The sequence below is a fragment of the Myodes glareolus genome, chromosome 6 (assembly GCF_982192425.1).
Source record: "Myodes glareolus chromosome 6, mMyoGla1.1, whole genome shotgun sequence".
In the NCBI taxonomy this organism is placed as follows: Eukaryota; Metazoa; Chordata; class Mammalia; order Rodentia; family Cricetidae; genus Myodes; species Myodes glareolus.
In genome coordinates, this window is record NC_142031.1 from 28517188 (window position 1) to 28538218 (window position 21031).

A 21031-nucleotide genomic window follows, 5' to 3' on the forward strand; every position below is an offset into this window, starting at 1 on the left:
CTGAAGCATTTGAAGATGACCTGTCTATCTAAAATCTATCTTTGTTTGACCTTGAAAACATACCTAATGTGATTACAAGTTTAATTATAGTAGGTGATTAACTACTAACCTGCATTTCATTATTATCCTAAACAGTTGGTAATAATAATTTTCAAGGACTAGAAATTTGCATTACATTTTTAAATGAGTTGTATATGTATAGAAATATACAGTATGTTCTAACAAAATTAACCTCAAATCTGTATCAATATATAAAATTTGTATACAGCCGGGTGGTGATGGTACATACCTTTAATCCCAGTACTTGGGAGGCAGAGCAAGGTGGATCTCTGTGAGTTCTAGGCCAGCCTGGTCTACAAGAGCTAGTTCCAGGATAGCCACCAAAGCTACAGAGAAACCCTGTCTCAAAACCCCTCCCCAAAATGTATACAATATACAAAAGTCCAATCCAATGTAAAACATTTAAAACTAGTAGTTGCTTTTTAAAAGTAGATCCAATAATCTTTTTTATCCTATCATATCTATAGCCTCCCTTTTTTCTTTTCAGAGTAGATTCAATAATCTACCCTTTTATCATACCTATATTGCCTCTTTTCAAAACAATAACTCTGAATCTGACCTCCTTTGTTCAACTTTCCTCTTGACCATAATCAATAATAACTTGTAACCAGCCCCCCCTAAACAATGACAAATATCCATAACATATTGAACAACCAAAAACTACCCACCCCACCTCTTGGGAATGTGGGCATGTAGTCAGAGACTGCTCATTAATTTCCTGGCCACCCAGACCCAAAATAATCACACAGAAACTGTAGTATTACAATGCTGTTTGGCCTATTAGCTCACACTTCTTATTGGCTAGCTCTTATATCTTAAATTAACCCATTTCTGTTAATCTGTGTATTGCCATATGTTTGTGGCCTACGGGTAAGGTTCCATCGGGTGTCTGTCTCTTGTGATGGCTACATGGCTTCTCTGTGACTCTGCCTACTCTATATATCTTTTCTAGCCTGGCTATATTCTGTTAAGCCATTGGCCAAAATCAGCTTCTTTATTAGTCGATGGCAATAAAACATTCATAGCATACAAAGGGAAATTTTACATCATGGGCGTTATATTCTTAAATTTACTTCCTGCTGTCTGGGGGTGATGGCACCTTTAGGGGATCCTGAAAAGAAAAATTTGGGTTAATTGTCAAGTCCTGGGAGAGGTAGCTTTATCATATGTTGTTCAGTCTCTGAGTAATGGGCAAGTGCAGGGCTTGTGTCCTGGCTAGTCTGTTAGGCTAGATCGTCCTAGCTAGCAACCTTGAAATTGTTGTGAGCAGTTTGTAATCCAAAGGCAGTCTTTAGGTGGTGTTTTTCAGCTTGGTCATGTTATCATAGACCTGGAGGGATCATCAAAGTGGGATCCTCATCATCCTTGTTTTGGAAACTTCAAAAGTCACTATTAGACATGCTCATGGTTCACTGCAGAAAACTGATAGAGACTGAAACCCGAGGTCATGTAGAGGGAGGTAGAGGAAACCTTCTTATAGAATTGGTACTCTATATTACCATTAATATGGCAAAAAGTTTAAATATATATTATATATATGCACACACATATTTATCATATAAGTTTTATACCTTAATAAAAGCTATTAAAGAGTTAATATAAAACCAAAGGATTATGAGATTAGTGGCAATATGATAGTCCTTAAATATTTGTTTTTCTTCTGTTGTATATCAAGTGGCTCTTCTGACATGAGACAGATTTTTTAATTTCACTTTAATAAGTATGCTTGGGTTTAGAGAGTATAATGGCTGATTTAATTCTGTAGGTTTTTTTTTCTACTATCCAATGCCTCTCTGCAGCTCTTGTTCCTTTCTCGTTATCATTTAGAAAATTCAAAGTCAATAAAGCATTATGCAATCTATTTCTGGGGTATTTATTATCCCTCTCTGTTTAGCATATCCTTTAGAATTCAATTTCATCTTTCTATAACTGCCTGCACTGTAGGATTGTGTGATATACCTGTAATATGCTTTATATTTTAAGAAGCAAAAAACTTTTTCATTTTCTTAGAGACATATGCTGGAGTAATGTCTGTCTTTATTTGTACAGGTATACCCTTGATGGCCTTAACTTCTAGCAAATGTATGCTTACTGAGTCAGTCTTTTCCAAACTCAGAGCAGTTTCCCATTGAAAACCTGAATAGGTATCAATGGTGAGGTGCATATATTTTAGTTTTCCAAATTCTACAAAATGGATTATGCTTAGGAAAAAAGCATTGTTTCTAGGAACACCCTGTTCACAATCCCTTTTAAGGTGATCTTGTTTGCCACAATTGAAACACTTGACATTTCAATTTTTCTTCAGATCTCTAGAAATCACCACTCCTATCCATTACGGTCATGAAATTCAATATTAATTGTTTCTTGGTTCCATCCCTCCAAAGGTGCTGACCTTGCCTTTAACAGCCTAATTATCCTTTTGCATTGAGAATTAGCATTTTCAAAAAGCCAGAGATTCAGTTTGTCTAGCTTTTGAGTTTGGCATCATTCTCTTTACTGCTGACATCAATCTTTATAAGAAATACATAAAGACTTCCTTCCTTTGGGCCCTGTATAACTTTATAAATGGCTCGATTTCCTTTCCTGTTTTCTCCTATTCGGTCCCAAGCATTCCCAGCTGCTACTGTGTGGCATAAATCCAGGGTGTGGTCATCATATACAGCTTGCCTTTCTAGAGCAGCGTAATCTCCTTCTCCAAGAAGTTGATCTTGGGAGATTTCCCTACCTCTAACTTTACTCTGTTCAATAGTCTTAGCCTCTTCTCTGAACCAGGTACTCCATTCTAATTGTGGACCAGGCTCTAAAACACCTGTAACCAATTCTATTCAGTCTTTAGGGATAATTCTTTTACAAACTGACCACAAGTTTAACATTTGCTTCACAAAAGGCGAATGCATGCCATGTGAGACTATTGCTTCCTTGAATCTCCTTAACTCTAACATTGGCATCGGAGCCCAGTTAGCTGTAACAGAACCTGAACAGTTGCTCTGCAGGCAGTTCCTGTAAGATTATTAGTTGTTTGTTTGGCAACCTTAGACTGTTCCTCTCTATTTTTATAATGCAATGCTGAAATTGGTTCCCCTCTGTCAGTTCCTCTGTCCTGATTTGAACATTTCTGTGACCTATTCTGTATTTAGCACTTGGGTTAATCGACTTTTTAGTGATGCAACAAAAATGATAAAACTGATATGTTTACAACTGACATTACTTAAATCTAAATTAGTTATCCTCCCATGTAGTCTTCCCATTTTCAAAGTGTTCAGCGTATTATCATACAGAGACACAAATCCCGCCAATGTAATGGTGTTTTCCATTTTTTAATGTAGGGGAAAAGAAACTCTCTTTTAACTAACTCCTCCTTTTAAGAATTTTCAATTTTCTTATCAAATCTGCCTATGATGTTGATGAAGATGTGAGGCTTATTGCTGCTGCATTGAACAATAAAAGTCTGACTGGATTTCAAGGCACTACCTAGTTTAACAGCAGTCCAAGAATGGGGTTCCAGCAGAGCCTGTCAGGAAGCAAAAGAAGGAAAAACCAACTGGTAGGGCCGTGACTCTGGCCGTGTGTAACTCTGGCCTGTGCTGGTAGCTGAAAAGCCACAGGCAAAAAAAAAAATTCACGAATTTTTCGTGAATTCATACTCCAAACGTTGGGTGCCAAATGTAGCACAATTAATAAAAACCCAGAGACAGATATTGGGGTTCAATCGGAAGATCAGAAAAGCAAAGCAGCCAGCCCCTGGCTCTTACCTCTACCCAGCCATATCACTCCTGTCTCCACCTCCCTATTGCTGGGATTAAAGACATGTGATCCCAAGTGCTGGGATCACCTTTATGTGAGCTCTGTTTCTCTTTTAGACAGATTCAATCTTGTGTGGCCCAGGGTTGGGTTGCCTTGAACTAAGGGATCCATCTGCCTCTGTCTCTGGAGTCCGGGGATTAAAGGCGTGTGCCCCCACTCCCTGACTTGTATGGCTTCTAGTATGGCTGCTTTGCCCTCTGACCTTCAGGCAAGGTTTATTTATTAAAACAAATAATATACCACTATACTTGTGATCCACACATGCACATGTAGGTGAATGCACGCCCATGTATGTATATAATACATATAAAAGAAACGAAGGCATTGTAGTCCATGAGAATACACTTAAGGACTCAGGGACAGTGCAGTTGTGTGGCTAGAGGCTGGGGTGAGGTGGGGTGGGGTCATGCTGAATGGTGTGGGGGTGATGTGAATTCTTTTTTTTTTCTTTTGTTTTGGTTTTTTGAGACAGGGTTTCTCTGTGGCTTTGGAGCCTGTCCTGGAGCTAGCTCTTGTAGACCAGGCTGGCCTCGAACTCACAAAGATCCACCCGCCTCTGCCTCCCAAGTGCTGGGATTAAAGGCGTGCGCCACCACCGCCCGCCCGATGTGATGTGAATTCTTGTTGACATTATGTTCTGTCTTCTGTCTAGAATGTCAGCAGGAAGAGCCTTGAGTAGACTTCTGTGTGGGGAATGTAGCTGGTGGCATGGGAAGGACGCTTTAGAGTAGGAGAAACGTGCTTTTGGGACAGACACTTGCTCTAGGCTAGAGAGCTGTCAATGAGCAGCTGCTCGGCTTCACTCAGCCATAGCTAACAGCTCTTTAAAACAAGAATGGAGGATAAGACTGAATTCAACTTACACTTGCTTTAACTATGTTCCTAGTGTTGGGAATGACCTGCGTATACATTTATGCTTCTGTATGTACAGATGTATATGTTATGTATAACATTGGAAATATGCCCTTCATTAAAATACCTGGAAGTAACTCCTGTACATAAATCTAATCTCAGCTGCTTTAATATCCCAACATAGGATCTGTGCTGTAACGTCCAGTGTTTGGTGGTGGGACTGTAGGTTACCTCTGATAATTTCTCATATGAGCATTTGTGTATCATCCCATTTCCCCAACCTAACTCCTGTCCTTCATTTGAGATGACTGTGTAACCTGGAACTTGCTCTGTAGCCCAGGCTGGCCTCAAACTCACAAAACATTTTCCTTGGCCTCCTGAGTGCTGAGACGACAGTGCAGGTGACCACACCTGGCTTTTGCACACAGGCAAATACAACCAAATTCCTAAACAGAAATTCTTTGAAATGTTTGCAATGGCTGGGTCAGACCAGTTGTGCAATTGCTGTTTTAGGCCTTGGCTGTGTTGCTCCCTACACTGTTCCTGTGCCCTCTCCAGTACGGTGACTTAGCAGAGACTTTGTCAGTGACCCGTCGAAAAGGAAAGAAATGTCTTTCAATGTGTGCAAACCACTTCTGATTCTCTTAGAACCATCCTCTCCCGCTTCTCTTCCCTCTCGACTCTGTCCTTACGGAGCTGTGGTGGAGCTCGATAGATTTAGGAAATTAGTGTGTTGTTCTGGATATTTCTCCCCAGCATGATATTTGTCTGCAGTTGACTTTTGGTTGTCAGAGTCTTTTTGTTTTAAATCAGTGATTTGTGGATTTTGTCATGTTTGAGTCCTTTCCTCTTCTGTAACTGTTTGAATAATTTTCTATTTGCTTCTTGTTTTTTCAGCGCTCGCGCAACTTTTTTAAAGTTTATTTATAAAGTGTGTGTGTGTGTGTGTGTGTGTGTGTGTGTGCGTTCATGTGTGTGGGAGGTGCCTCAGATGCCAGAGAGGACATTGGATACCCTGGAGCTGGAGTTACAGACAGTTGTAAACTGCCTGACAAGGGTGCTGGGCATGAACACTGGTCCTCTGGAAGAGCAGCCAGTGCTCTTAAATTCTGAGCCATCTTCAACTCTGATTTTGGGGGGGTGTGGGGAGTTGGGGAGAGTGGGGGAATGGGGGAGGGGTTGCTTTATTTCTAACTATGAATCAAATAAATCTGCCCAGTTGTTCAAAACTTAAGCATTGAAAATTTCATCCCTTCCCCATGTGACATGCCATAAGGTAGCTCATGTGGGGCACTTGTCTGTCCATCTGCTCTTTAAAGGGAGCAACTGTGTATCGTGTTTTGTATCTACCATATAACAGAGTGTAATGTTCTATACAAAATGAGTATGGACTTGACTTCTTAAAATTCTGTGTTTTTATGTGGATGAGTTTTTGCCTACATGTGTATCTGTACCACATGTATGGTTGGTGCCCTTGGAGGCCAGAAGAGAGCATCAGACTTGGAGTTACAGGTGTTTATGAGCCACCATGTGGGTATCGGAAACTGAACCTAGGTCTCGGGAAGAGCAGCCAGTGCTTTTAACTGCTGAACCATCTCTCCAGCCTCTTAGGCTTTGATTTTTTTTAACATTATAAACTTATGAATTCTTGACATAAGACAGCTTACAAACCTTTATTTAAAGTTCCATGAAATTTTATCAAACGAATGTCCACATCACTGCCTTTTCTCTTGAAAATGGTATTTTCTTTCTTTCTTTTGGTCTTTTGAGACAGGATTTTTCTGTGTAGCCCTGACTGTCCTGGAACTCGCTCTTGTAGACCAGGGTGGCCTTGAACTCAGATCTGTCATCCGCCTAAGGAGTGCTGGGATAAAAGGTGTGTGCTACCGAGGCCCAGCTTGAAAATGGTGTTTTCTGAGGTTGGAATTCATTGAGTGTCCTGTCTCATTTTGCCACTTCTGGATGGTTTTGTAAGCAGCATGGTTTAGTGACGCCTATCTTTGGATGTTTAAATGGAGTGGTCTAGTTTCACTGGTTCAGTGTTTGGCTTCAGTCCCTCTTTGTGGTATTGTGGCAGTGCACTGGCCGCGGGGCTACGATGGCAGGTGCGCTTTTGACTCACCCCAGCTGTGATTCATCCTTTCTACAGTTGCTGGGCTGTGAGCATGTGTTAGTCAGTGTGTGCTGTTACAACACAGATGCCGCACAGTGGACAGCTTAAACCAGCTTCCTCACCGTTTGGCAGCTGGAGATTCTAAGGCTGAGATGCACAGAGGCCGTGTAACTGGTGAGAGCTCCTTTTCTAGCTGGGATATGAGCTCTTCCCTGATGTGTCCTCACTTGGTCCAGAGCAGGGAGCAAGCAGAATTAAGATTTCTGGGTCTTGTGTGTGTGTGTGTGTGTGTGTGTGTGTGTGTGTGTGTAAGTGTATATGTGCATGTGTGTGGAGACTAGAAGTCAGCATCCAGTAACTTCAGCATTTCCGCTTTTCTGAGTCAATGTCTATTCAGTGTATGTGGAGGTCATCAGTGTGGCTAGACTGGTGAACGCAAAAGATCCGTTTTTTGTTTGTTTGTGTGTTTGTTTGCACACACACTAAAGGTCCCACTTCCCTAAATTGGGGAAGTGGCCATGCCCAACTCCTTAGTGGTTGCTGGGATCTGAGCTCCTAACTCAAGTTTGCACAGCGAGCGCTTTACCCACAGCCCCCTCCCCAGACTCTGTCTCGTAAGAACTGTGCATGGAGAGAGAGAAGAACCAGAACGTGAACACACACGCATGCGGATACCCCCTGGCTAGAGTTAGAGGCAGTGCTGCTTGTGTGGATGGTAGTAGCTGAACTCTGATCCTCTCCCTAGCCCCAAGGTTCCGCTCCCGTGGCCTAATTACTTCTTTGGAAGCTCTCTTCTTAGTGCCACCACACTGGGGTTTGGACTTCAGCGTGTTCTGCTGCGCACAGATTTTCCACCCATGTGTGTGGCTCCCAGTTTTAACTGTTGCTCATAATACTGTGAAATCCTTTCACACTTGTTTTGGTGCATGTGACCAGAATTTTTTATGGAATTAGTTCGCAGCATGGTTTTATTCTAAACTTTTTATGTGTTTAGCATGTGTGTGTGTCTCTGTGTGTGTGTCTGTGTGTGTGTCTGTGTGTTTGGAAGTCAGGCGGCAGTTTGTTAGGAGTTGGTTCTTTTCTTTCACCCCATGGGTTCCAGGGATCAAACTCAGGTCACCCAGCTTGATGCCAAGTGCCTTAGCCGTTGAGCTCTGTCTCACAGACCCCAGTTCTTACTTGTTTAAAATACAGCAAATGTTATTTGTTTATAATTTTATTAATTTCATGCACTTCAACATACTCTCATGTTGTCATAGTTACACACATTAAAAGTTAGAGATTAATGTTGGTACGCTCCTCACTAGTCTCCTAAACCCTCCTCAGTGGGTTTCCACCAGTTTCCATTCTGTTGTGAATAGTTGTCTCCATTGACAGGAGCCAAACTTAACAACTTACAGTGTGTGTGGCTCCCAGTTAGTTTACCTGACTGTTAGCCTTACGTATCCATTCAGGACACTTGTCCAAGTGATTATTGCTCTTGGGGTCTGACTCTTTCACTTTGAAAAATTCATCTAAACTCATGGGTCAATAGTTCATTTTCTTTTAGCAGATAAACTTCACCTAGCATGACATTAGCCATATCACAGCAAGTGGTGAGTACACACACATGTATGGCCAGTTCTTGTCTAGTTCTAACGTTTTCATTGCCCCAATGAAGCTCCATGCCGTAAAGCAGTTGCTCCTCATCATTTCCCTTGCAGCAGCCGCTCTTTCTGTTACAGGTGGATCCACGGGGCGGTTTGCGTGAATGGATTCATACACCATGGAGCCTTTGTGGCGACTTTTCCTATTGCAGTGTTTTCAAGCCTCATAAATGTCAGGGTGTACCAGTCCTTCGTTTCTATTTATTTTTAATTTTTTTTTTTTACATTTTATGATGAGGAATGTGTGGTTGCAAAGGTCAGAACTTGCAAGAATCAATTCTTTCTTTCCACTGTTTGGGTCCTGGGGAGGGATTCAAGTCTCCAGGCTTGCATGACAAGTACCTTTACCCACTGACCCAGTCACCAGCCCCATTTCTGCTTTTTAAACCATGGTGAAATATATCTAACAAAGTTACCATATAGCCAGGCAGTGGTGGCCCTACATTTAATCCCACAGTCAGGAGGTAGAGGCAGATGGATCTCTGAGTTCTAGGCCACCCTGGTGTACAGTGCAAGTTCCAGGACAGCTAGGGTGACACAGAGAAACCCTGTCCTGTGTGTCGACATGCATGTCGTTGAGGTCATTAAATACATATGCTGCATTGTTCGGTCTTCCCTGCTGTCTGCAGAACTGTCAGCTAAACAGACCCATGCCTGTTGAAGTCACTGCCCACTTCCCACTCTTCTTGGCCCTTGATGACCTCTACTTTAGACTTCTGGTTTACCTCCTCGCTTGTGAATTTGCCTCTTTTGTTTGTTTTTGAGACTGGATCTCTTGTAGCCTGGGGTAGCCTTGAATTTGCTATGTAGCCGGGTTGCCCTTGAATCTTGATCTCTCAGATACTGAGATTACAGGCATGTATCCCCAAACCTACTGTGTCTACTGTATTTTACTAAGGTCTATGTGATAGCTGTACCAAAATTTCACCCCTACTGGGCCTGGAGGCACTGAAACAGGAGGATTTCAGTCACAAATCTAGCCAGGGTAACTTCAAAAAAACAGTCTTAATTTTCTTTAAGGGGGCTGGGAATAATAATGATAGAGTTTTTGTATAGTATGTGTTGTAGGGTTTTATTGCTTTGAAGAGATACCATGACCATGGCTGCTCTTATAAAGGAAAACATCTAATTGGTGTTGGCTTACATTTCAGAGATTTAGTCCATTATGATGGGAAGCATGGCTGAGTCCAGGCAGACCTGATGCTGGAGAGGTAGCTGAGAGTTCTATATCTGGATCCACGGGCAGCAGGACCACACTAGACCTGGCTTTAGTGACACGCATCCTCCAGCAAAGCCACACCTACCCCGACAAGGCCACGTCTAATAGTGCCGTTCCACTATGGGCCTGTGGGAGCCATTTTTATTCAGACCACCGCAGTGTGTTTAAAGTCCTGCGTCCAACCCCCAGTGCTACAACAGAGCTCACTCCTTCCTGGGGCAGTGCTCTTCTGAGTGGATCTGGATGTACCACTTATTTCTTCATCTGTTGATGGACACTATGTTTGGGGATGCTGCTGCTGTGACCCTGGTGTTTGGTTCCCTTCTGTAGTGTGTCTGCCATAGCTCGCTGACTCCTGGTCAGAGTGTGTATGCAGAAGCAGAGTCTCTCTGTCCTGTAGCACAGAACTCAACTCTGTTGACTGATAGGGAGCTGAATTCCAGATGGTTAGACCATGCTCTTGACGATGCTTGAATTTTATCAGATTTCTAAATTTTCCTGTTTGGTGGTATGTTTTATTGTGAATTTAATTTTATTGTGTATTTCTTGATAGGGACTGAACACAGTTTTTACATATCTATATGCTGTTTGTAACATACTTATTAACTTCCTGTTAGTGGTTTGCCTTTTTCTGAATTAGTGTTGCCTTAATTGTCTCCAAATAATGCTTGCTCTTGGTATTTCTGCAGAACAAATAGTGGAGAAAGATGAAGGCCCATATTACACTCACCTGGGATCTGGCCCCACAGTAGCCTCTATCCGGGAACTCATGGAGGAGCGGTGAGTGACGCCCACATCCAGGGAGAATGGGGCCTATCGGGTGGAATGTGGATGCTAAGCCCCTGAGGCTGTAGGGTTGTGCTAGGTGCACTAGGGAGAAGTCCCATATCTGGACGGTGGCAAGTTCAGTGTGGGACTCTCTCTTCCTGTCCGGGTTTCATCCCATCTGTAGATATGCCCTCCATATGCCCTGACCCCTTCCCTCGTTCCTGAAAAAAAAAAACAAACCACAGCTGTGTGGTGTTAGGCTTATGGAGTTAGTTTCCCGCAGCCTGGTTTTCTTGGATAGCGTTTCTACAGCGTTGCTTACCCTGCTCCCTGTGCTCCTGACATCCTGCAAAGGGTGCTTAGAGCTCAAGTTCCCATCAGCTGACTTTTCTTGCCTTGATTTCCCACCCCCACCAAAATTACTTCACAAATGAGGTCTTTCCTGAATTTTCCTGTTTGAAATTTTCTGACTTCATACGCACATTTATCCAAGAGGTCCTGAAAGACTCTGGGGTGCTCGGGGTAGGGTGCATGTTGGTACAAAAGTGGCTTGTTTTTAGTTCACTTTAGACAAAAACACTGAGTTGAGTTACATCTGTGGATTTTTAATTTTTGATGCTTTTTGGTAGTTGAGGACATCATGAGTTTGTATTAGTACTCAAAGGCTGTGGGGTCACTTAGCAGCTCCCCTTTTTCCTTATCTTTTTAGGGGTGGGGAGATGAAATGTTTATTCTAGTTTACAGGTTGGGATCCAGTCTATTATGGTAGAGAGGCATTGTGACTGGACTCTTGTGCAGTTTCGGCCACATTGTTTCTAAAGTCAGTAGCTCCTTTTTCTTTATTCTTCCACTTAAAGACTTTATTTACTTATTTATGGGTTTTGTTGTTGTTGTTGTTTTAAGACGGGATCTCTCTATGTAACCCAGGCTGTCCTAGAATCCGCTATGTAGACCAGGCTGTCTTCAAACTCAAGAGATCCATCTACCTGTGCTTTCTGAGTTCTGGGATTAAAAGCGTGCACCACTATGCCTGCTGATAAAGAGCCTTTAACATCTGCACAGGCCACAGCAGATAATAGTACTGTGTGTGGAGCTCTGTAGCTAAGAGTGTGGATGCTGTCGCTGCCTGGGCCCCACCTGACCCCACTACTGAGTCCCCCTTGGGTCAGTTGTGTGACTCAGTTTTCTTTTCTACAAAACAGAGATGGCACAAGGACACACTGTAGGAATGCTATGGACATACACTGAGCCGACATAAAAATTGAAGCGTGGGATTCAAGTGTACAGAAAAGGGTGGCAGTCTTTGTCGTGTGTGTGCGTGTGTATGTGTGTATGTGTGTTTGTGTGTGCGCATATATATGTGCGCGCACACTGATATTTCAAAACCAATCATTAGAATTTTAAATAAAGCAAAAGTACAGGTGATCTACATTTGCTGATGCATATGCATACCGTTTTGTGGAAGGCTTAGTGTCTTAGTTTTTACGAGAATGGGAGCCAGGTCTTCTGTGCCAAGGGAGCTGGGCTAAGCCTGTCAGTGCAGCAGGGGAATGGGATGGAGAATCTGCCTTAAGCGGAGCTCGATAGAGGTCACTGATGTGCAGTAATCATTTCCTGTGCCATCTGGAAACATTTCTATTCAAAATAGCCATCAGAGGAGCCCATTTGATCAGAGAGCTCCCCCGCACTGCAATCCTGATTTAAAGGGCCCTGCCTGAGGACAAGAGACTTAGATCCGTGTGTGTTTGTATGTGGCCTGCTACAGCTGACAGACTACACCAGGCCACATTTGGACAATGACTTTTTGTTGGTGATGGTGGTGGTAGTTTTTTTATTGTTGTTTTGGTTTTTATTTGTTTGTTTGAGACAGAGTTTTAGGCAGCCCAGGTAGACCTTAAACTCTGTGCATCCGACACTGTCCTTGATGTCCCAGTTCTCCTGCCTCCGCCTCTCAAGTGTTGGGGTCTGGTCCGCTACTCCAGACTTGGCTGGTGGCTTTGGTAAGGGGGTGCAGTGCTTTGTTTGCTCAAGTTTGAGTCGAGAGAGTGTGTGGTGTCAGTCTCAGCTACTTGGTTGTACTCCTTTGGGGGGTGCGGATGTCAGTAATCCTGTAAGATTTCCAGACGTCTAAGTCTAAGTCATTTTCATCATGGCAGCGTGACTCTGAAGGAAGTAATAGTGTTAAGATTGTCTTTTTTGCCTCCCTGCTTTAAAAATAACAGCCAGCTATAGATTCTTCAGAAAGCCATCCAAGGGAGGAACCCTGGGAGAGCTGGGAATGCTTGTATTTTCCTCAGCACCTGACGTGTTCACTGTAAGGACTCCATGAGTCATGGAGCAGGTTGTACCTCCATCTATATTGCCTGCCTGTGAGCTGAGAGCCAGATTCACTCACCCCACCCTGGGAGGAATTTGAGGGTTTATCTTCGGTGGTGGGAGTCTGCTTAGGCCTCCCGTGAATCTTGCTGACACAATCCTATGTATTGCTATTAATGCCTTTTTTCTCATATGATAAATTCTTCCAGGCTCAGCTCTTAAAAACAGCACAAACCCTGTGACCACATTTTGTCCAGCAGCTCATCTTTCCCTGTCTTCACTGAGATTGTCTTATAGATGCCTTCTCATTCTGGAACAAGGAGGGAAGTGGATGAATGGTGAATTTCTTACGAGGGTGTCAAGTTTGTGGCCTGTCCCAGCTGACTTTGGATTTCTTTCTTCACTTTTTCTTAGTAGTATGACTGCTTTGTCAGGGCTTAGCCAAAGTCAGGGAGGAAGCGTATTCTGACATCAGGAAGACCTTGGTGTTTTAGCTATTCGTAGGGCACAAAACTGAGGGAGAGGTGGAGTTGAAAGCAAATTCTAAAATGTCCCAATGTATTTATGGGCATCATACTTACCGGATACCCAGATCCTGGTGTGGGTAGATAATTGGAGTCAGTAGTCAAGCTTCCAACTGTAGATGGCCCACTACCCAGAGCCTTGAGTTCTATCCAGGAAAGGTCCTCTGCAGCCTGGCACTGCAGAGCCTGCATTGCTCACAGGTCCTCTGAGCTTTAGGAGGACTGATCTCATTAGCGTGCTCGAGCAAACCCTGGGGAAGTCCAGCTTTAATGCATCTCAAATTTGAGCGGGAATCCAAAGCTGCTGAGTCTTGTGAGGCTTGTGTACCTGCCTGACTCCCAGTGAGACCTCTGTTGACGAGCCTGGAGCCACCCTTCAAAAACCATAGGCCGAGTTGTTAGTTGTTCTTGCTGATGTCCAGCTGCTGGACCTTGCAGACTCACTTAGAGTCTGGTAGTTTCACTCTTCATGGTAAGCCAGGAAGTAAGACATTTAAAGAGAAAGAACCAAAGCAGAAATCGGTTATCAAGTTCTGTTCTGAGAGGAAAAGGGGCCGCCTAGATGACTCAGTAGGCCAAGGCCCTTGCTGTCAAGCCTGGGTGTGATCTGAAAACCCTCAGGGTGAAAGAGAAACTGACTCCCACAAGTTATCCTCCGACCTCCACACATATACCATGGCACACTCCCTTCCCCCACGTGTTTTTAAATTAAAAAAAAAATCTTAATTTGTATGTATTGGTGTTTTCCCTGCATATATGTCTGTATGAGAGTGTCCATCGGGTGCCCTGGAACTGGACTTAAGGTTATGAGCTGCCATATTGATGCTGGGAATTGGACCTGGGTTCTTTGGAAGAACAGCCAGCTCTTAACCTCTGAGCCATCTCTCCAGCCCCTTTATGACCTTTTTTTTGGGTCTGGTTTCGTTTGTTTTTTTCAACAGGATTTCTCTGTGTAACAGCTCTGACTGTCCTGGAACTTGCTTTGTGGACTGGACTGTCCTTGAACTTGGAGATCCACCTACTTCTGCCTCCCAAATACTGAAATTAAAGGCGTGTGATACTATCACTTCCCCTTTTTCTAAAAAAAAAAAAAAAAAAGAACAAGAAAGTTTAGCTTGGTTAGTCAACTTAGTCCCCCACCCCCACCCTTTTTGTCTCCAGTGAAAATTTTGAGGTGCTTTCTTATAGCTACGGTGGTGGTGGGGAAGGAGCTGGTCAGGAAGCCAGCACCAGTGCCGGCATCGGTGTCCTCAGCTCACCCTTCTGTGGGGAATATGCTAGTCCCTCTCAGTGAGAGTGCTGTGGTAGTCTTATGCTAGTCTCCTGACAGGGATCCCTAGGCAAACCTGGGTCCCAGGCCTGCCCTTGGGGGCCGTGTCCTGATAAGCCTGCTGAGCTGAGACCTGTCCAGGCACCAAACAAAGGCAGCGCTGTCAGGTCCAGCTCCAGTGGTGCTTAATGGTGTCTGCAAGCACTTCGTATAAGGCACTGGCAGCCCTCGCCAGTGAAGCGCTTCTCACCCTCCCCTAAGATCTGAGAGAGATAGACAACTTAGTTCAGTGTTTGAAAGGAAACTCTGTTTCTTTTTCCATGAGGGAAATGCAACAAGGAAGCTTTTTGAAAACTACATCTAAGTATTGGCAGAACATGGTGCATGCCTGTAACCCCAGCCCTTAGGAATTTAAGGTCGTGAGGACTGTGAGTTCCTAGACCAGCCTAGGCTACATAGTGAGACTCTGTCTAGGAAGGAAGGAAAGAGGGAGGAAGGGAGGGAGGGAGGGGAGAGGGAGAGAGGGAGGGAAGGAAAGAAAGAAAAAAGAAGGAAGGAAAGAAAACCATCAGTTCAGAGTAGGGAAAGCACTTTGACCACTGATTTTTCCACAAGACATTTTGTTAAAGGCAAGATAGACATAGGTATTAGATAAATTATAGATTAATGGGAACTAATCATGCCAACTTTTGTACCACTGAGTTGTATCCAAGACCAGTGCCCCTGTGCACTGGGTCCTGGGGTACACAGTGATCATCACAATGGAGCAGATGAGATGAAGAATGGGGTGTCATAAAGCTGCAGTCATTGGGATAGCATTATGCCTTATTAAATGTCATGATCAAACTGAACTCACTACAGAATACCAGGACTTTACTTAGCCTATTTAAAAAGCCTGCCCATGTCGGTGCCAGAGGATGGCTTAGCAGAGTACTTGCTCCGCAATCCCAAGGACCAGAGTCTGGGTGTCAGCACCTACAGAGCAAGCCAGACATCTTGCAAATGCCTATAATTCCAGCCGCAAGGGATCTGATGCCCTCTCTGACTTCCGTATTCTCACAGGTGTGCACACTCATACAAACACACACATACACAGAATAAACCAGTCCTTTAAAAAACATCATGTTAATTGATTAAAGAGAGAAAATGCTTTAGTCATCTGTCTTTCTAGGTGTTAAAAATTTATTTACTAAGTTAATTGATGCTGAGCTAAAGGCCCTCGATCCTAAAGGGACTTCCTCAGTATACCCTTCAAAGGAAGGACATCTTTGTCTCAATTCTAGCCACCTTCATACAGAGAGATGGCTGGAAACACTCTTTGTGAAGTCCAGAATGAGTAAAGATGCCCATAGCTTGTCAGGAGATCTGTTAGTACAGACAGACTGGGAGAGTCTGCAGGCTAGAATGGCAAGTGATCCTTGTCTTCAGAGGATTGTTGGAGAAGGGAGCGTGTTGGTTCCCGGCCGCCCGGCTAGCTTAGACTTGAAATAATCACACAGAAACTGTATTAATTAAATCACTGCTTGGCCCACTAGCTCTAACTTCTTATTGACTAACTCTTATATTAATTTGACCCATTCTATTAATCTGTATATCATCACGAGGTCGTATCCTACCAGCGAAGTTTCAGCACGTCTATCCCCAGCAGCGGCTCCATGGCATCTCTCCGACTCCACCCTTCTCCTCTCATGCAATAGGCCAAGCCAATCCTTTACTCATTAACCAATAAGACCAACACACAGACAGAAGGACCTCCCACACCAGAGGCTATTGAAGAGCTAGTAAAAAAAAGATGATTTTTATGTTAAAGAGGTTTACTGAATTCTTCCGGCACGCTAAGATCCTTGACATACATTATCAAGCCTGGGAGAAGCTATCTCAACATTCAGTTTACATATGAGAAGACTGAGGCCTGACAAGCTCAGTAATGTGGCTACAGTTATGTAGCGAGAGAGTGGCTGTCTGATTGTCAGTCTGTGTTTGAACCAGCCTTGCCCCCCCCCCATAGTTGTCCCAGGAAGTAGGCACATACAGGGGACTAGGGGGAGCCCTTGTCTGCTGTATGCCAGCATCTGTGTTTGGCAGGGTCGCTCTCCCAGCATCCTTGTATTCAGAGGTTAGCTGGGGTGGCTGTAAGAGACCATTAAGCACCCTTAACACACACACTTTTGTTATTTGTATATTGAATTTATAAATAGTTAACTCAGGAGGCCTTGACCAGTGTGCTGGGTGCAATGCCTGTGGGTTCAAGCAACTTCAAGGTCAGGAGGAGTTGGGTACTATTCTGCCTAACTAACTGTCCTTCTGTCTGAGGACAGAGACAGACGCGCTGGACAAGAAAAAAGGAGTGGCCTGTAAGCCAGGCCTGGGAGCCTGGGTACACTGTGGGCAGTTGCTGCCTTTTCTCTGCCCACACAGTAGCCAGAAGCACGGGCTAAAGCACCCTGCAGCCCAGCCTCTTAAGTTGCGTACTCTCTGCATATTTACCATGCTGATGTGGCTTGTGTCTCCTCTCTAGGTATGGAGAAAAGGGGAAAGCTATCCGGATCGAGAAGGTCATCTACACAGGGAAGGAGGGGAAGAGCTCTCGAGGTTGTCCCATTGCCAAGTGGGTGAGTGTTGGATCCCCAGCTAAGCTGTGCCTGGGTGTTTCTTGTCCCCTGGGCCCACAATGGCCAGTGCAGGGCCGGTGAATAGGAAGTAAACATATTTACCAGCATGGGGCCCTGGAACCAACGACCCTCCATGGCAGCTGATTGTCTTTGTCCTACTTACATGCCAGCGTCAGGCACCCTGTGCTGTCAGGACCTGTGTGTGACCTCTGGGTAAGAGCTGTGGATATAGGAAGGCAGGAGCTGGAGATGTTGCTGACCTAGCCCATTTTTGGATCCCACCCGTTACCCTGCCTCAAGGATTTTGTTTGGTCCCTCTTTTCTGTGTGTCTAAGTGACTGGTACTCTTGTCTCCTACCTGGGAGCCAGGGGAAACTGACCTATGTAGCCAAGCTGAGGGACAAGACGAGGCCTCTAGATAGTGTTAAGATGAGGCTTGCTTCCGCCTGGGCTTCTTGTCAGGGAGAATGTCACTGATACAGACCCCAGTTCACTCAGCCTTGTCCTTCTGGCACTCACAGGGCCCTTGAAATTGTGGGTACTTGTTGTTGCTGAACTGGCTTAGAATAAGCTGGCCTCTGGGTAGCTGGTTCATGTGGAAAACAGTCTCTATATTCAGTGCCTTGGGCACCCTGGAGGCAAGGTCCCAGAGACCTGGAAACACGAGGCTGACCCAGAGACGGCTGTGCTGCTCCTCCTCCTCTAGGTCTTGAGGGATGGGGCTGGACGAGGGTTGAGGCTGGCTTAGCCTGGAACACAGCCCAAGGAGTCAGTAGAAGCATTTCCTGTGAGGAGGGTCCACATGCAAAGGCAGGAAGGCCGCAGGAATGTCCTTGCGGCTGACTTGGGTGTCGCCTGCACACTCAACCATCTTTTCTCTGGAACTCCTTGCCTCTGCATCTCTGCATTTAGTGAAAACAACAGCTGTCTGGACTTAAATTACCACATCCTTATCTTCAGCATTTCCCAGGCGTTGTTGTAGGACTTTTCACAATGAAAGAACCTGGTGCTTCTTAAGGAAGTGTGAAGCATGTTGCCTCCACCCCATGGGAGGTGACCCTTTCAGGTAAAGGTCTAATGTGGTAGGAACTCACATTACCTCTTCAGAGGTACCTGGAAAGTGACATCAGCCACAGACAGTGAGCAGAGTTTGACAATACTCCTGGATTTAACCCTGGTCGGGGGACAACTGTCATATCAACCTTCTCCAGATACATGTCAGTGCCCGCAATGGGCCTCCCACGGGCTGCCAGGACCCAGGCAACCGTATGAGGAGTCCTGAAGTAACATTCGGCCCACTGCCTTCTTTGTGTGCTCCTGAACTCCAAGATACAATTTAATAAATGATAGTTGATTGTTGCAGGGAAGTGGGGAATGACGTCATTAGGACCCTGCCTTAGACCAAGACCTTATGATCCAGGCTGCATGTCGTTTACCATGCAAAATGCAAAATATTCTGTCAGGTTTGCAGAAACTAAGAACTGCTAGTTGTCAAAGGATAGATTGCATATGATTCTACATATAGGAGGGTGCTTCAGAGCCGGGTTACAGGGGCAGAAAGTCCATGCTGAAAGACTGGGAATACAGCTTAGTAACAGAGTGCTTGCCTAGGATGCACAAGCCTTAGGTACAATTCTCAGTGATACCAAAAATAAAAATCAAATCATGAGGTTGGCAAGGTGGCTCAGTGGGTAAAGGCTCTTGAACATAAGCCTTGCAATGTGAATTCTGTCCCTAGATCTTACTGGGTGACAGGAGAGAGCTGGTTCCCAAAGGTTATCCTCTGACCTGCATGGGCATGCACAGACACACTAAATGTTTACTTTTTTTAATTTAAAAAAAAAAAGTAGAAGGGTGATCTCGGGTAGGGGAGCATCAGAAGGGAAGAGTTGAAGCATTGCTGTTTTATGAACAAAGTCTTAGCTTTATTGGGAGTAGAAGTTCTAGAGGAAACGGTAGCCATGCAGCCTGTGAATGCCAGAGCTGAAAGCCACCAAAATGTACACTAAACGTGGTAGATTTTATATTATGCATATTTACCATAGTAACATAAAGTGTGGTACTTGTGACTTTGAAAGGGAGTTTGGGGGCTGTTGAGATGGCTCAGAGGTTAGGACTTTCACTACACTTACAGGGGATCCAGTGCCATTTTTGGCCTCTGGTGGCTCTGTGCTCATACACATCAGTATTTAAATGAAGAAAACTCTTAAAAGTTTTTGGCAAGGTACAATGGCATACACCTTTAATCCCACCATCTGGGAGGCAGAGGCAGACAAACCTCTGTGTTTTCAAGGCCAGCACGGTCTACAAAGTAAATTCAAGACTACATAGTAAGATCCTGTCTTAAAGCACAGGCTTTGTAAAACTCTTTGTTTCCAGTTTTTCTTACAAACCGGAAAAGCTGGCTGCCCTAGGTTGAGGTTCCCAGTGTGGTTAAGGAGAGCTAGCCTTCCCAGCTTCAATGAATAGATGCCCACTAAGCCCCGACTGTGTATCAGGCCCTTTTCCTTGTTGGTACTGCCTACCCCGCCACTCATTTCCATGTAACCTGCACAGCGTCAGTGGCAGGTGTGACTGCATCTGTCTGCAGGCCGGGTCCTTACCTGACCTTCACACCCACAGAACTGTGGGTTGTACGTTGATACCATACATAACTTTTTGAGGAACCTCAGACTGTTTTCTCTAGTGTTATACCCCGAGTGTAAACACACACAGATGTGCAGTACTTTCTCTGCAAACGCTCTGGGACATCATACAACTCTTCACTATATTTCTGGCTCACAGGTTTACACATTTATTTTTACTTTTAAGTTTATGTTGGTCACTAACGTCTTGGTTTTTTGAGACTGTATCTGTGTAGCCCTGGCTGTCCTGGAACTCACTCTGAGACCAGGCTGGCCTTGAACTCAGAGATTTAAGTGCTGGGATTCAAAGCATGTGCCACCGCCACCCAGTGGTCACAAATATCTTAGACTTTATCGTAATCAGTTTCTATCTTGCTGTTTTAAAATTTTGTGTTTCTTCTTCCCTAATGGTACTGTCCTAAAGACCCACAGCTCCGGTCTGTGGGGTAGTGAGGGGCACATACCATGCAGAGCTGCGGGGCTCCTGAAGGGTAAAGCTCAGTCCTGTATCTCTGCAGGTGATCCGAAGACACACACTGGAGGAGAAGCTACTGTGCCTGGTGCGGCATCGGGCAGGCCACCATTGTCAGAACGCCGTGATTATCATCTTGATCCTGGCCTGGGAGGGCATCCCTCGCAGCCTTGGAGACACCCTCTACCAGGAGCTCACCGATACCCTCCGGAAATACGGGAACCCTACCAGCCGGAGATGTGGCCTCAATGATGAGTATGTGTTGGAGTGGCAGTGGGTGGATGATGGGATCACAGGATCCTGGGTAGTGGGTACTAGAATGCTGGGCAGCCCTGGGTTCTGAACCCAGATCAGCATTAACCTATCTCTGTTGGATTTTTTCCTATCCTTTCATTGGGATGTATTTAGTTTCAGTAAAGTTATTCTTTAGGTATATAGTTTGGAGTGTTTTGTTTTATTTTTGATGAGACAAGGTCTTGCTATTGTAACCTTGGCTGGCCTGGAACTAGCTATGTAGACTAGGCTAGCTTTGAACTCGGGGAGATCTGCCTGCCTCTGCCTCTGGAGTACTGGGATTAAAGCTGTGCTCCATTACCCCCATCAGTTCGGAAGGTTTTAGTAACTATCCATAGTCACATAGCCCAGTCAGGGTTAACAATAGGGGTCCATGAGATGGCTCAGTGGGTTTAGGCAATTGCCAAGCCTGACAGCCTGAGTTCATTCCCCAGGAATGGTAGAAGGAGAGAATGAC

The 21031-nt window shown here is 44.6% G+C and overlaps 1 protein-coding gene across 7 annotated transcripts in view; it reads left to right on the forward strand.

The window, feature by feature from the left end:
- Positions 1-21031, forward strand: part of Tet3 (tet methylcytosine dioxygenase 3) — a 103824-nt gene that overhangs the window by 66133 nt on the left and 16660 nt on the right. For all 7 annotated transcript variants that reach the window (XM_087907096.1, XM_085691288.2, XM_087907095.1 and 4 more), the window contains 3 exons: positions 10384-10474; positions 17091-17184; positions 20327-20535. In XM_087907096.1, coding sequence (XP_087763222.1) covers positions 10384-10474; positions 17091-17184; positions 20327-20535 — 394 coding nt within the window. The remainder of the gene's footprint in view (positions 1-10383; positions 10475-17090; positions 17185-20326; positions 20536-21031) is intronic.